We start from the raw sequence: 16,126 nt of genomic DNA on the forward strand, positions 1-16,126 counted from the left end.
AGAATTTTAAGTCAATATAGTTCTCTTCTTTTTCTTCTTCTTTCAATTATTCCTTTGTTCTTTAAAGTTAAAATGTTATTCTCAATTATTAATTATTGTCCAAATTCAACAACAGTCAAATCCAATTATAAAGCTATCTTCCAGAAGAGACGGGAAATAAAACAACCACCCAGTTGTAAAACAGATGTAAAATTCTCACAGTGTCCAAATTATCTTCTTCTAGATGGCCAAGGTCGAAATTTCCAGCTGCTATTTCTTCTGTTTTGTCTCTTTGAGTAGAATGTTACAGTACTTTTTCTTTCCTCCAGCAGACGGCACTCTCCGTTTCTACTCCGTTACAAAGCAGGCTATTTTATCCAATTGTCTGTCAAAGTGTCCAATGATTTTTAAAAGTTCTCTTATATATTATTGTTTTCTTCCAAAAATCATTTTTTTTCTTTTTAAAAATCATTTGCTTTTCCCAATTTTCCAAATCCAAGACTTTCTCTTAGATACTTTATATTACAATCCACACCTTCTCTTTGTTCCATGTGTATGTTTTTTTCCCAAATGTCAAATAGCCGCTAGTCAAAGCTCAGAAATTCTTTTAAAACTTCAATTTTGATTTTTCTTAGTATAAATTGGCATTTATCTCACCCAGTTCTAGCACTCCGTCCAATTGCTACTCCTGCACAATTTTTCGGTTCGGTTGTCCCAGCTTCAAGATGGCCACCATATGATGGCCGCCGCACCTGCTGCCACTTCAGGAGAGCTGTTTCTGTTCCAGGGAGGAAATTGCCAATTCCTCGCAATCCACAAAACGTATATCCTTTCTTCACCGTCCCTACAAGATGGCTATGGCTCGAAAGCCTCCTGGCAGCGGTTTGTCCGGCTGGATTTCGTGCAGCTCATCAGAGCCCACTATTTTCCAGTCCATTCCCACTGCGATATCAACCGGAAGTCTGTTGCCAAAGGATCTGAAGTCCACCCTACACCAGAAGTAAATGCCATTTTTTAGCAAAACCATCATAAAATACTTATACTTTATTTATTTGGCCAAGTGTGGTTAGACACACAAGGAATATGTCTCTGGTACAGAAGCACAAAATGCAGATGTGTGACTAGGGGACGCTACAAACATCCATGACTGTAGGCCGTTTCTTGAGCACCAGAAATGGGGTCATGTGACCATGGAGGGTAGTTGCTGTGAGACCTTCAGAATGATGTTACTACGTCATCGTAGCTCTCATCTAGCGATGATAACAGTATATAAACCTGTTGCTGCTCGGAAAAAACCACCTCCTTTTGATGTAGCTCTCGAAAAATGCTTTTTATGCAATTCAGGTGTGTTAACATGTCACCACCCTTAAGGAGTCGTGTGCGAAACAACCTTCGTGTAATGTTAATTTGCGCCCCCACAGTGTCATGAACATAAAGACGTTTCAAATTGCCCCAGTATCTTGCAGCAGACTGTTCAACCTCGATGTGAACAAGCTGGGTATCGTCTAGAGACAAACCAATAATACACAATGCACTCTCATTCTTACTCTGGAACTCGGCTATCTTCCTGGCATCCTCAGCATCGTCAGCATTCCAGGAAGTCACATCTGGTGGATTCTGCACTACATCCCATAGCCCTTCTTTGTGCATCAGGAGACTGCACTTGGTGGACCAGGATTTGTAGTTGGTGCCATCCAGCTGGGTAACCAGTGATAAGTTGGGAGCTTGACCTGTGCCATCCTCACCATGATATTAAATACGTATCAGAACGTCTGGAGCAATAATGTGTGTCACAACTCTCTTATTGCTGTAACTGGTACACACACTCTGGTACTGGGCCCATAACCAGTGTTGAGGGTAAAACTGCCCTCTGCAAAGTGGTGCAACGGACCAGACAGTGAATAGATACGTTGCTTAACAAAACACACAGATACTCACAGATTCTGAACGATTAAAGAAAAATAAACAGTCTTTACTTGTAGTAAACAAACTTGGCTTCTCAAAACAAAGATAACACTTCTTCAAATAATCACTGTTCAACACAAAAACATCGTTTGCTTACAATTTCAGTTCTCTTCAGTAACACAGACACAGTTCCTTTCAGCAGTTCAACCTTCTAATAGCAGGAGCAGAAGTGAATGAACTTCCTGCCTTCTTTTATGTCTGCTTAGCACAGCCAATTAGTCATCTTGTAGCAGTTAAAGTTACAGAACATAGTTTTCTATATATTATCTACCCAACCGTAGGATAAGCATCCAACAGAATCCTTGGAGAGAAACGGGGGTTAAAAATTTGATCTGAATGCAGATCATTTTCACTGACTATCTGTTGAGGATTGGGTGCACAGAAATGATGGCCGTGCTCATGATCAGTTTTATTTCTCTTTATCTGTTCTCTATTTATAATTTCTTCCACCCATAAATCAAGAGGCATCTGGTAACTCCTTTTCAGGTGAATAAAATTTAATTACAAGGCATAAACTTTCACGAGCTCTCTAACGAAATCTGTTCGTTGGGATAAAAGAGGCTGCCAAACTCCTGATCTGGGGAAGTACCATAGAGTAATACTATATTTCATCTAAAAAAGAGCCCAGAATTGTACAGAAAACAGCATTAATGCATGCATACACACAGTGCAAAAACTAAGTGAAAATTTTACCTTTCCCCCTCGCTTAAATCCCAGTTAATTTTTTTTTTAATTTGATTTATATGCCGCCCTTCTCTGGAGACTCAGGACAGCTTACAATGTGCTAAGCAATAGCCTTCATCCTTTCGTATATTTTATACAAAGTCAGCTTATTGCCCCCACAAACTGGGTCCTCAATTTACCTACCTTAGAAAGGATGGAAGGCTTGAGTCAACCTTGAGCCTGGCGAGATTCGAACCTGCAGTAATTGCAGGCAGCTGGTCTTAATAACAGGGTGCTTTAGACCACTGTACTACCAAGGCTCTTGTAAAAATCACCATGATTTAAGTGACAGTCCTCTGGTTATTCTCCCCAGCAAGGGCTTAGATAAATAAGCAAAAATAAAGCTTTACAGAGACCTATCCAAATGGAATATATGTAGAACAGTTCGCCTCCTGAAGTTCTGGAGCTCCATCAGTGGAGTTTTTCATCCAAGGCTGGGCAAGCTCTATTGCCTAGAAGGGTGTGAGGATTCCTGCCCTGTGGAAAGGGATGGACTAGAAGCTCTCATGATGCCTTCCAAGTCTAGGATTCTAGGGTTCTTAACCTGCCCTCCGGAAATGACTTTCCAGAGATCATAGCTGCCATTGTTCTTGTTCTTTCAGACCTTGAAGAAGCAGTGGAGACAACTGAAAGAAGGTTCATGTTGAAGGAGTGTTGTGGACCAGAAATGGCCCAAAAAGTCTTTAACTTCTGGAGGAAATGGTCCCACGTTCCTCATTATTCATAGTTGGGGGACCTCTCGTCTGCTTGGCAGTCGTCCCAATCTTGCAGTAGAGCTGTCAATGAAAGCAGAAGATCACAAAACATCACCAGGTCATCGTCAACCCAATCAGCATCTAATCTGGAGATGCCCTCAAGGTTCCCAACCTTCGCTCAGAATAGAAACGTCAGCAGCTGGTGTACCAGACAAGCCCCCATTCACCCCTCTTGAATTTTTTAATATCAAATTTTAATCTCAGCCAAAGAATTCAATTACACCCTCGCTCACAAACTGACTCTTTAACTCCTTTTATCCGACAAATCTGGGTCTCCATTCGCTTCCCCCCCGTTCATCTGCTTGCTTTCCTGCTGTTACTCCACTTCTGCCTCTATAATGGAGCATGAGAGGAAGGATCAGATATTACTCCATCACCGGCTGTCTCAGGAAACCTGGTAAATGTCATTTTAGAAATGAGAACTACCCCTTTACCAGCTACAAGTGGTCCTTGACTTACAACTGCTAAACATTCTGTAAACATCGTATTCAGAGGTGGTATTCAGTCGGTTCGCACCGGTTCATGCGAACCGGTGGTGGGAATTTGGCCTCGGTCGCCGAACTGGTAGCGATGGCCGGCTGGCCACACCCTCGAACCGGTCCTCTGGTCACTGCTCACTTGCCCCAGCTGCCATGTTTGTCGCCGCCATGTTCTTTGCACATGCGTATCCCATTGCCTTGCAAGTCCAGTGGGATGCACATGCACAATGAACATGGCAACGACAGCAGCAGCTTTGCCAGCCGCTTTCCAGCAGCAGCGGCTGGCTGGAGGCTGCCAAAAACTCTGTTCAGCTTGCCTTCCAGACTCTGGACCAGCCGCAGTGGAAGGTAAGCAGCCTGAACAAAGGCGGTGGTGGGGGAGGAAGTGGGGCTAGGGCCGGGGTTGCTAAAGGAGGGATAAGGGGGTGACTGGTGAAGGGAGGGCGCAGGTAGATAGGTAGGAATTCAAAAAAATTTCCTACCTTTTCATGTGGGCATGGCTAGGTGGGGGGGGGGTCATGTGACTGAGTGGGTGTGAGTGACATCAAGTTGGCCACGCCTACTAAGTCACATGCTCCCCCACCTAGCCACACCCACCGAACTGGTAGCAGTTGCTAATTAGAGTTTATAAAACTTATACTATACCGATCTTAGAGTATTGTTCAACTATTTGGAATCCCCACCATATATCTGACACCAGTACAATTGAGTGGGTTTTAGAAGTATTTCATGAGAAAAGCTTTGTGTCAGGGTTCCGACGGATGTCCTAATTAAATCATGAGTCTTGAGCCAAGCTTCAAAAGAAATACAGTCTTTATTAGGAGCTTCATGTCGACATGTTCTCAAGTTGAAGCCATCTCTGACCCTACGTAATTTACGCTCCAATTATGACCCTGTCAATTATGATCCTCTCTCCCCCCGGGGTGTGTCATTAATTGCATTCACCAACGGAGCAATTTTGTGGGTTGTAGAGGTCACTCCCCTCTGGCTGCTGTAGGTAACCCCGGGATACAGCCTTGAGAGAGATAAGCGTGGAATGTGCATATATCTTTGGATGCTATGCCATTTCCCATCCCCCCTGGCCTATGGTGACTCAAGAGCCAGGGATGCTTTGCAAGTTGACATTTTGTACTAGATCTCACTAGGGCAGGGCACCCGAAATCTGAGTAAATTACCCCAAATTGGGTAAAAGTAGTTTTTTCTTTGGGTAATGACACACAAACCAATTACCCATCGCAAAAGGGGCATTTAAATTGACTTAAAGATTGCCGGGTGTACTAAAATAACTCTCAAATATTCCTATTAAAATGAAAAACTGAAACCACCAATGGTTATTGGTGCAAATGATGTAAAGATCATTGAAGGCTACTGTTTTTATAATACAGGTAGCCCTTGAGTTATGACCATCTGTTCAGTGCCCATTTGAAGTTATGATGCTGCTGAAGGAAAGGACCTATTCTTCCTTTCTCAAACCTGATTCTCAAACCTCATTAAGATTGACAGAAGAAAATATTTGTAGCTCAGGGTTGAACAGTGATGTCCTTGATGGAGTCTCTGAACTTAGTGGCCTTCTTGTACACATTTCATTACCAAACTAGGTAACACACCGACGATGCAAGAATACCTCCAAGCTCAGAGAGTACCAAGATATTCTGATAAATAGTTTTCAGTTTATGAAAGAAAAGATTTGGGAAGCACTTGCAGTAGGTCAAATTGAGATTCTCTTGGTTTGCAATAATCTAAACCACACCCATTGGCGATAGGCAAGGAATCATCTATATCCCACTGCAAGCCAATTTATTCAGGACTTGTAGGACCTAGCTTTGTTTAGTTCAGATTCGATATTGTGCTGAGGGACCTTTGTTTCAACTCAGATCAAACTCCCTCATGGCCAAGCAAAGTCAAGTATAGAGTGATGGTCAAGGCAAGATACAATCAGAACTTCAGCACCTTGGACAGGGTAATGTTTGTGCAAGGCTTGGAAGAAATCTTTCTTGCTTTCTAGTTCTACCATCCTCCCGGCTGCCATGTACTGGAGTAATAACAGAAAAGAAGCTGGTTTTTCCAGCAGCATCGCCTACAAATGGAACTTACCATCTCTTGTAGCACTTGACAATGAGTTATTCTCCAACAGTTCATTGCCTTCTGCGATCAACATTCTGGCAAGTTCTGAAGAGAGAAGGGTAGTTTCTGAAACCTCTTTTGTCTTGTCCTCATCCTCTTGGCTGTCAATCCTTAGGAGGGAAAATGTGATTGTTTGTGAATCCCTACTTCGTAGTCTCTTGGTGTAATGGGATATGAGGATAACCTTGGGAGACAGAAGAACCCACAGCCTAGACCAGTGATGGCTAAACTTTTTGCCATCGCATGCCAAAAGCAAGGGTCACACGTGTGCATGCCCACACTCATAATTCAATGCGCCCCATCCCCACACATGTGGACGCAACCCCCCATTCCCCCACTTTTGGCACGCAATGTCACGGTGGGCCGGGTAGGCCCATTTTTCGCCCTCCCCAGGCTCCAGAGGCTTTTTTGGAGCCTGGGGAGGGTGAAAATGTTCTTCCCCACTCCCCCCAGAGGCCCTCCGGAGGCTGGAAATAGCCTGTTTCCTGACTTCCAGTGGGACTGGAAGGCCTGTTTTTCACCCTCCCCAGGCTCCAGAGCCTTTCTAGGAGCCTGGGGAGGGCGAAAATGGCCTTCCCCACCCCTCCCCTCTCCAGAGGCCCTCTGGAGTCTGGAAATGGCTCATTTCCTGGCTTCCCAAAAATTAGCTGATCGGTGTGCGCATGCACGTTGGAGCTGAGCTAGGGCAATGCTCACGAGCCCACAGATATGGGCTCCGCATGCCACCTGTGGCACACATGCCATAGGTTCGCCATCATGGGCCTAGACAATGGTCAGATGAAAAGAATCTGAGCCCAGAGAAAAAAATGGGGATGGAGGAAGCATCGCAGAAGAGACCTGCCCTAGTTCTCTGGAAAGTAAAAGTAAGAGAGAGAAGTGCTTGCAGATTTGCAAGATTCTATTGCAGGTATTATAAAAGTAGTGTTAATATTCCTGGTTTTGGTTTCATGCCTGGACTATCTAAAAGGGCTAATGCTCAGGGAAACTTTGAAGAAAGCCGTACTCATTCAACTTTGCTACTTGCATTATGAAAGAGCCAGTTTGGTCTAATGGTTAAAGCGCCAGGCTAGAAAACAGGAGATATCATGTTCCATCTTAGCCCTGAAAGCCAACTGGGTGACTTTGGGCCAATTACCAGGTGACGGTGAGTTCTAGTCCCACCTTAGCTGTGAAAGCCAGCTGGGTAACTTTGGGCCAATTACCAGGAGACGGTGAGTTCTAGTCCCACCTTAGCTGTGAAAGCCAACTGGGTGACTTTGGGCCAATTACCAGGTGATGGTGAATTCTAGTCCCACCTTAGCTGTGAAAGCCAACTGGGTAACTTTGGGCCAATTACCAGGTAACGGTAAATTCTAGTCCCACCTTAGCTGTGGAAGCCAACTGGGTAACTTTGGGCCAATTACCAGGTAACGGTGAGTTCTAGTCCTACCTTAGCTGTGAAAGCCAGCTGGGTGACTTTGGGCCAATCACCAGGTGACGGTGAGTTCTAGTCCTACCTTAGCTGTGAAAGCCAGCTGGGTAACTTTGGGCCAATCACCAGGAGACGGTGAGTTCTAGTCCCACCTTAGCTGTGAAAGCCAACTGGGTAACTTTGGGCCAATTACCAGGTGACTGTGAGTTCTAGTCCTATCTTAGCTGTGAAAGCCAGCTGGGTGACTTTGGGCCAATCACCAGAAGATTGTGAGTTCTAGTCCCATTTTAGCCCTGAAAGCCAGCTGGGTGACTTTGGGCCAATCACCAGGAGACGGTGAGTTCTAGCCCTGCCTTAGGCATGAAAGCCATGTGAGTGACTTTGGACCAGTCACTCTTTCTCAGCCCAACCTACCTCACAGGGTTGTTGCTGTGGAAAAAATAGGAGGAGAAAAGTGTGTCGAATACGTATGCTGCCTTCAGTGATTTGTTAATAATAATAAAAGTAGGATGCAAATAAATAAATGAGATGTAGAAGAACAACAGTCTATCTTACAAGTCCTTCGTAAGGGTTACTCAGAACATCCATAGAAACTATTTTGAACATCCTGCGCGCATCAAAAAGTGGTTTTTATTTTTGAAAAGAAAACTTGGACTGATTCTTTTTGAGGCAGAAGAAGACATTTCGCCACCTGTCCTGAAAGCGGCATCAGTTGTATTGGTTGCTGTGGGAGATGGTAGGACAGTTATTGACAGTTAAGATTAGTTGGAGGTGGGGGTGTGGGGATGACAGGTGGACCAGATGACTGCACAGAAAACACAATTTTTCCATTTTCCCCCACCACCATCCTGTCAGAACCCATCATTCCTCCCCCATAACTACCCTGTTTCCCCTAAAATAAGACATCCCCTGATAATAAACCAAATTGGGCTTTTGAGTGCGTGCACTAAATTAAGCTTCCCCCCCAAAAAAATAAGCCCTCCCCAAAAATATTTAACCGCATGCACAGCCGGTCCCCGCCATTTCCTCTGGTTAGGGTTAGGGAGACAGAGCTGGAAATCAGATAAGACGGCAAGAGGAGCTCCATCTTGCTCCAAAATAATAAGACATCCTTGAAAATAAGGCCAAGCGCTTATTTCAGAGTTCAAAAAAATATAAAATGGGGTCTTATTTTGGGGGGAACCACGGTAATCTCAACTGTCAATAACTGTCCTTCCATCTCCCACAGCATCCAATACAACTGATCAGTAGTAGGTTTAACTTACCTTTGTTACCAGTTCGCTCGTGCATGCACAGAGTGTATTTGATGACGTCCGGGCGAGTGGGCGGAGCCTCCCGCTGCTGCTGCTACCTATTCACCCGAACTGGGGTGAACCAGTAACAACCTACCACTGCAACTGATGAAGCTTCCAAGATAGGAGGCGAAACATCTTATTTTTCCTCAAAAAAAATCAGTCTAGTTCCCTTTTCAAAATTAAAACCACTTTTGATATTCCCAGAATCATGGAATATCATCAGAACTGCCATCACGGAATCAAGAAGGATGTCAGATATCCTTCATTGCACGAAGTGTTTGAATTAATTTGGTTTGCCTGTTTTTCTTAAGCCTCAAAAAAACAAACAAAAAAAAAACAGTCCAATTGTGTTTTCAAAATAAAAACCACTTTTGATGCGACGATGACATGTGGTAAGAATGAAGCTCAAGGAAGTTCTTACCTCTTTTTTGGTAAAGAGCAAGACGAGCTCAGTAATCTGTGCGCATGCTGGTTAAAAACAAAGCATGAAAAAGGGTGTCAGCATTGCTGGATCGTGACCTCACCAGTGCTACCAAAACATCTGTTTTCTTGGCTGAATTTTTATGGCTCCCTCCAAGGAAGACCCATTTTTCCACCGAGAGGTAAAATAGAAACAAAAATCATTTAAGAAGGTAAATCGAAGTTCAAAATTAGATCAAGGTCAGCCATTTTAGTTTTTTTAACACTAACAAGAGTTGGAAGGGATCTTGGAAGTCATTTAGTCCAGGGGTGGGCAAATGTGGCTCTTTTACAACCTGTGGACTTCAACTCCCAGAATTCCTGAGTTGAAGTCCACAGGTTGTAAAAGAGCCACATTTGCCCACCCCTGATTTCTAGTCCAACCCCCTGCTCACATAGGAGATCTGTACTGGGGATTCGAACCGCCGAACTGCCAATCTTGCTGATCGACAAACTCAGTGTCTTAGCCACTTGAGTCAGGCTGAAGCCACCTAGTCAGGCTGATGTGCTAAAGTTCAGCTGAAAAATGAAAAAAGGAGTATTTGATTCCCAACCTTTAATCTTGGAGCAGGAGATATGCTTTTAATGGAAAAAGTAAACACCCACCCACCCACACACACAAATAAGGACATGCATGGTCTTATTGTCAAAATTAAAGGGAGATAGCCCTTAAGAATAGCGCTTAGACTTATATACCGCTTCACAGTGCTTTACAGCCCTCTCCAAGCGGTTTACAGAGTCAGCCTACGGCCCCCAACAATCTGAGTCCTCATTTTACCCACCTCGGAAGGCAGGAAGGCTGAGCCAACCTTGAGTCAGTCAGGATCAAACTCCTGGGAGTGGGCGGCATATAAATTGAACCAATAAATAAATAAATAAATAAATAAATAAATAAATAAATAAATAAATAAATAAATAAATAAATAAATAAATAAATAAGAAAGAGCGTGGCTGGCTCAGGATTTCTGGGAGTTGAAGTCCACAGGTGGTAAAGGAGCCACAGATGCCACCCATCATCTAGACACTGAGTTCTGAACAGATCACCTGAACAAACAATAGCAGTTTCCTGTTGTAAATTTCCAGGTGCTTCTGGGTGACCTCGGACTTCTGCAACTGTTCGTTCACCGAGGACAGGTGTTTCTTCAGTTCTAAGGCATCGCTCTGATTTTGGGGGGAAATAGAAAAAAGAGAGAAAAGAGAGAAGTTGGAAGAGAAGTTTTAGACAGAGCAACTTGACACACATTTGCTCACCTGGGTGTTTATCAAATAAGTTTTGCTCCAGAAGCAAAATATTACTAAAAACATGATGGTGACACAGAAGGAGTAGTGCGGTGGCCGAGAGATAGAGCTCTCACCTCACAATCAGGAGGCTGTGAGTTCGATCCTAGGGACCATGTTTTTCCCAAAATAAGACCAGGGCTTATATTAATTTTTGCTCCACAAGACATTATGGCTTATTTTCCGATTAGGTCTTATTTTGGGGAAAATACAGTACTAAACGCCTCCATCTGCTGACAAAAGGCAGGGAGCGGAGATGAATAGATGTGGCAGACGACTATTCATCTCCCTGTCGTACAGATTTGTTAGCCTGTGTTGAGAGAGAAACTTTTTGAGGGGTCTTCTGGCGCTCCTAATAAAGGAAACTTTGAGTTAACTTCAGAGGGTTTGTCGTGTTTGGGGAAGCTGGGTCAGAACACAATCCTTATGCAAGACAACCACAGTGCAAGGAAGGAAACCAGATGGTTCCTCTTGCTTTGGCCTGACCTCTGCTTCCAAAAGCTCCTTGTTCTTCTTCCCCATCAGCTGGGATTTCAGCTCCATGATCTCAGCTTCCAACAGGTGGATGACTTCTTCGTAATCCTGTTCCGCGCTCTGGGCTCGCCACCGGAAGACTTCTGCGGCTTGCAGCTTGTTCTGCAGACACTGGTTCTCTTGGAGGAAGCTCAACGCCTTCTAAAATTTGGGGAAGAAGAGGGAAAGAGATGTAGAGGTCACAGTATATGTGAGAATGCCCTTGGGAGACAGGAGGAAGAGCTGCAGACTAGGCAACGGTTAAGATAAGAGGCAGTGGAGCCCACAGAAGGAAAGCAGGTGAGGCAAACATCACACAAGGGACTCTCCCTGGTTTACTGGAAAGTAAAAACAAAGGAGGGGAGAGTAAGGCCTGCAAGATTCTGTTACTATAACCTTACAACAAGGGGTGTGTAATCGCTCTGTGATTAAAGACACTGAGTATGTCAGCTGGAAAGTTGACAGCCAGGGTTAGAGACCTGAATGCCACCCAACAGGGTGAGCTCCCATTCTTGCCCCAGCTTCTGCCCACCTATCAGTTGAAAAGCATGCAAATGCAAGTAGATAAATAGGTACCACTTCAGTGGGAAAATAACAGTGTTCTGTGAACCTTGGCATATAATCATGCTGGCCACATGACCATGGAAGTGTCTTTGGACAATACTGGCTCCCTCAACTAAGAAATGGGAATAGGCATCACCTCCTAGAGTCAGAGAGAACCTTGATCTTTAATCTTACAATAAAGGTAATATTTATACCCATGGTTTGTGCTTCTTCTCTGGGTTACCTTGAAGGTTGGGATGACCCTTCCGTAACATAAAAGGTTGTTTTGTTGAGGTCTGTAATTTTAAGTAAACTGCTTTGCCAGTTCCCACCCTTGAAATCGCTGCATGCAGAATACCAGAGGTGGTATTCAGCCAGTTCGGGTGAACTGGTAGTAGCCACCTGCAGGTGCTGTGCACCCGCCCGGGTGCAACCCCGTCCTATATTGCTGTGGTTTTGATGCCGCACACATGCATGGATGGAGAGGCCGTTTTCGCCCTCCTGGAGGCTCGAGGAAAGCCTCCGGAGCCTGGGGAGGGAAAAAACACCCTCCCCCCACGCGGTGGTGCAGGAGACCGATTAGGCCACGCCCACCATGACCACATCCACCAAGCAACCGGGCAGAAAACCCCTTGCTAACATTTTTGAAGCCCACCCCTGTCTACAATTCTATGGTACTTTCCTTCTCAATCTCTGCTATTAAAAGAGGTTGAAGGATTAGAGCGAGGATAGGTCTTTGGAGGGGTGACAATCAGGATGAATGCTTGGGGTTGGTGGAAAGGAACATAGACATGTTTGATAGAAGCCATGAATGGAACTTGATTGAAGAAAGAAAACTGTTTATTTATTATTCAAGAGCTTGTAAAAAAAATAATAATCGCCATATATCCAATTCCCCTTTGCAGACTCAGAATTTGATGGTGACTCTAGCTCCATCTGTCAGGAAGGCAGGTAGTCCTCGAGTTACGACCCCAAGTGAGCCCCCAAATTTCTATTGCTAAGCCAGGCAGCTGTGAAGTGAGTTTTGCCCCATTTTACAAATTTTTGGCCCGTTTGTTAAAGAGACTAGTGTGGTCGTTTAAGCGAATCTGGCTTCCCACATTGACTTTGCTTGTCGGAAAACATTTGGGAAGGTTACAAATAGCGATCACATGACCACGGGATGGTGCAACCGTCATAAGTACATGCCAGTTGCCAAGTGCTTGAATTTTGATCATTGGAGGGATGCTGCAACAGTTGTAAGTTTGAAAGCCGGTCCTAAGCCTCTTTCTTCGGTGCCATTGTGACTTCAAACAGTCACTAAATGAATAGTTGTAAATCAGGGGTGGGCTGCTGGGGGTTCGCAGAGCTTTGGGAGAGCCTCTAGCTAAGATTCTGTGTAGTTCAGAGAACCTCCAAATCCCACTCCTGGCTGGCCCTGCCCATCCCACCCCGCCCCTACCAGGAGTCCCCACGCAGACCGTTTTGGATATGGGTAAATGCAGGGTGTGCACGGAGGCTCAGGGAGGGTAAAAAACGGGCCTACCAGATGATCAGGAAGTTCCTGGCCAGTTTCCAGCCTCCAGAGGGCCTCTGGAGCCTGGGGAGGTCATTTTCATCCTCCCGGAGGCTTGAGGAAAGCCTCCAGAGCCCAGGGAGGGCAAAAACACACCCACCCACCCCGCCATGTTGCAGGAGGCTGACTAGGCCATGCCCACCATGGCCACGCCCACCCAGCAACTGGGCAGAGAACCTTTTGCTAACATTTTTGAAGCTCACACCCGATTGTAAATCAAGGACTACCTATACTTCAGAGTTCTAACCTTGGGAGCTGTTGTCACAGTCGTAAGCCTTAATCATATACATCTTCAGGTCAATGAAACAGAGGTGTCCTACCCGTCCCCATCACTTACCTGATTCAATTTGTGATGCTGGTCTTCCATAGACTTCTTATTGCTTTCCACCTCCTTCAGGAGAGACTGGGGAGGGGAGGGAAGGGAAGGGAAGGGAGGGGAAGGGAGGGGAGAGGAGGGGAAGGGTTACAGTGTCATCAATCCAGACAGTGCTTTCCTAAAATAATAATAATAATAATAATCCCCGTTCAAGTGGACCTGTGACTTTATGTTCCTCAAACCTTCTCAGAGTTTGGTAACCTTTGTCATGGTGTCCTTAACTGTCAGCAAACCAGCTGATCTTGTCATGGCTTCCAATGGAAAGTGGTCTTCTTGACATCATTTTAATAAAAGTCAAAAGACTGACACCCACACCGTTAGGTAAAAACAGTCAGGAAGCCTAGTCTGTAGCTCTGAGCGGAAGTCAAATGATCATGGTCTTCTGCTCATCCATGTCTTTTCCAAGTAGGTATAGAATCAAAGAATAGTGCTGGAAGGGATCTTGGAAATCTTCTAGTCCAGGGGTTTCAAACCAGTGGTGGGATTCAACCAGTTCGCACCTATCCGGGAGAACCGGGTGTTAACTTTCTAAGCAGTTCAGAGAACCGGTTGTTGGAAGAAATCTTATTTTGGTTTTTTCAACTTTACAGGGCTAATCCTGTAAGGAAGGCAGGAAGGAAACGTTCTGGTGGTGTTTCTAGCCTAATCTATATTGTCCTGCTTACAGAAACTGCCTCTCTGGTTAACCCTTATTACATTGTAACAGCTAAAGCGAAGCACCCATCGACGTGAGTGATGTTGAGTTGGCCACGCTCATGCGGTCACATGACCACCGAGCCACGCCTACCCAGCTGGTCATCAGGGCAGAGAACCAGTTGTTAAATTATTTGAATCCCACCACTGTGTCAAACTCATGTTGTCACAGTGATGTATCGGGACTTTTTTCCCCTTCGCTAAACCAGGTGTGGGCGTGGCCAGTGTGTGACGCATCCGGCCTGCAGCCTGGGAGTTTGAGAGCCCTGTTCTAGTCCAAACCCTTGCCCAAGGCAGGAGACTTGTAAATATGATAAGTAGCACTACTAGTTAACTAATTATAGAATCATAGGCCTGGAAGGGGCCTCGGAAGTAACAGTAATAGAGTTGGAAGGGACCTTGGAAGTCATCTAGTCCAACCCCCTGCTCACGCAGGAGACCTGTACTAGGGATTCGAACCGCCGAACTGCAGATCTTTCTGATCGACAAGCTCAGTGTCCTAGCCACTGAGCCACCTGTTCTAGTATTCGGCACTGCCACATGCAAAAAGGCCAGCTAATCGTCGCGTACGCATGTGCGCCAGAAATCCAGAAGAGGAATGGGTCACACCACACATGCCAGGGGACATGGCTCCATGTGCCACTTTGGGAACGTGTGCCGTAGGTTCGCCATCATGAAGCTATTATGGCATATGGCATTGGTTCCTTAGGCTGGTCTACCTTGCAAGATTTGTCGTGGATTTCTGATCTTATGCCTTTTCATAGTTAGTCAGAAAAGGTGTTACCAGATTCTTGATTTTGGCAACCTTAGAACAGCATTAGCTCTCTGCCTACTTTCAGTTATGTATAATATAGCTAAATTTACATGTTGCTACATCTAGCAGGTAACAAAGATCTGGGAAAAAAATACCTTCCTTTCATTGTGTACAATCTTCAGTGGCTTTAATGACATCTTGTGTTTTTTTAATGCACTCAATCATAATTTCAACTTTTTAAGCTTTTGGGGGGCATTTTGAACTGCTGTTTTTGGCTGTTAATGTAGATGTCCATCCATCTGTCCACAAGGACCAAATTGCTACATGTTACTTAATGGAGGGTTGGTTTAGGCGCCATGGTGGCCCAGTGGTTAGCATGCAGTATTGCAGGTTGACTCTGCCCACTGCCTGGAGTTCGATCCTGACTGGTTCAAGGTTGACTCAGCCTTCCATCCGGTTGAGAGCAAAGTTAAGCTGTGCTGCCTATCATGCCAATCAGATATTCCTTGACCAGTGATATGGCGACAGCAATGGAGCCAGTTCCAAAACGTAAGAGCCAGGGTGTCCCCCAGTGGTTAGAATGCAGTATTGCAGGCTAACTCACTGCTCACTGCCAGGAGCTCGATCCTGATTGACTGAAGGTTGACTCAGCCTTCCATCTTTCGAGGTTGTTAAAATGAGGACCCAGATTGTTGGGGGCAATAGGCTGACTCTGTAAACTGCTTAGAGAGGGCTGTAAAAGCACTGTGAAGCAGTATATAAGTCTAAGTGCTATTGCTATTCCCTTCCTTCCTTCCTTCCTTCCTTCCTTCCTTCCTTCCTTCCTTCCTTCCTTCCTTCCTTGGTGCACAGTGGTTAGAATGCAGTATTGCAGGCTAACTCTGCCAGCAGCTCGAATCTCACCAGGCTCAAGGTGGACTAAGCCTTCAATCCTTCCGAGGTGGGTAAAATGAGGACCCAGATTGTTGGGGGCAATAGGCTGACTCTGTAAACTGCTTAGAGAGGGCTGTAAAAGCACTGTGAAGCAGTATATAAGTCTAAGTGCTATTGCTATTCCCTTCCTTCCTTCCTTCCTTCCTTCCTTCCTTCCTTCCTTCCATCCATCCATGGTACACAGGGCTGGAAAGTACTGTGAAGTGGTATATATATCTAAGTGCTGCTACTATTGCTATTATGCCAATGACCATCACCAATTTACATGGAATTATGCCTTCTGGTTGATGG

At 45.1% G+C, this 16,126-nt stretch overlaps 1 protein-coding gene across 1 annotated transcript in view; it reads right to left on the reverse strand.

Moving 5' to 3' along the window:
* Positions 1 to 3,368: 3,368 nt before the first annotated feature.
* The window catches only part of LOC139325488 (syntaxin-binding protein 4-like), a 60,445-nt gene continuing 47,687 nt past the window's right edge, over positions 3,369 to 16,126 (reverse strand). Inside the window, exons 16-21 of the mRNA XM_070955389.1 lie at positions 13,417 to 13,482; positions 10,955 to 11,143; positions 10,235 to 10,351; positions 9,153 to 9,199; positions 5,996 to 6,135; positions 3,369 to 3,443 (exon numbers count right to left, since the gene is read on the reverse strand). Of these exons, the coding sequence (XP_070811490.1) occupies positions 3,385 to 3,443; positions 5,996 to 6,135; positions 9,153 to 9,199; positions 10,235 to 10,351; positions 10,955 to 11,143; positions 13,417 to 13,482 (618 nt within the window). The 3' untranslated portion in view covers positions 3,369 to 3,384. The remainder of the gene's footprint in view (positions 3,444 to 5,995; positions 6,136 to 9,152; positions 9,200 to 10,234; positions 10,352 to 10,954; positions 11,144 to 13,416; positions 13,483 to 16,126) is intronic.

This window comes from Pituophis catenifer, unplaced genomic scaffold, assembly GCF_029215685.1.
Source record: "Pituophis catenifer annectens isolate HBS135680 unplaced genomic scaffold, rPitCat1.0.hap2 SCAF_16, whole genome shotgun sequence".
Lineage (NCBI taxonomy): Eukaryota > Metazoa > Chordata > Lepidosauria > Squamata > Colubridae > Pituophis > Pituophis catenifer.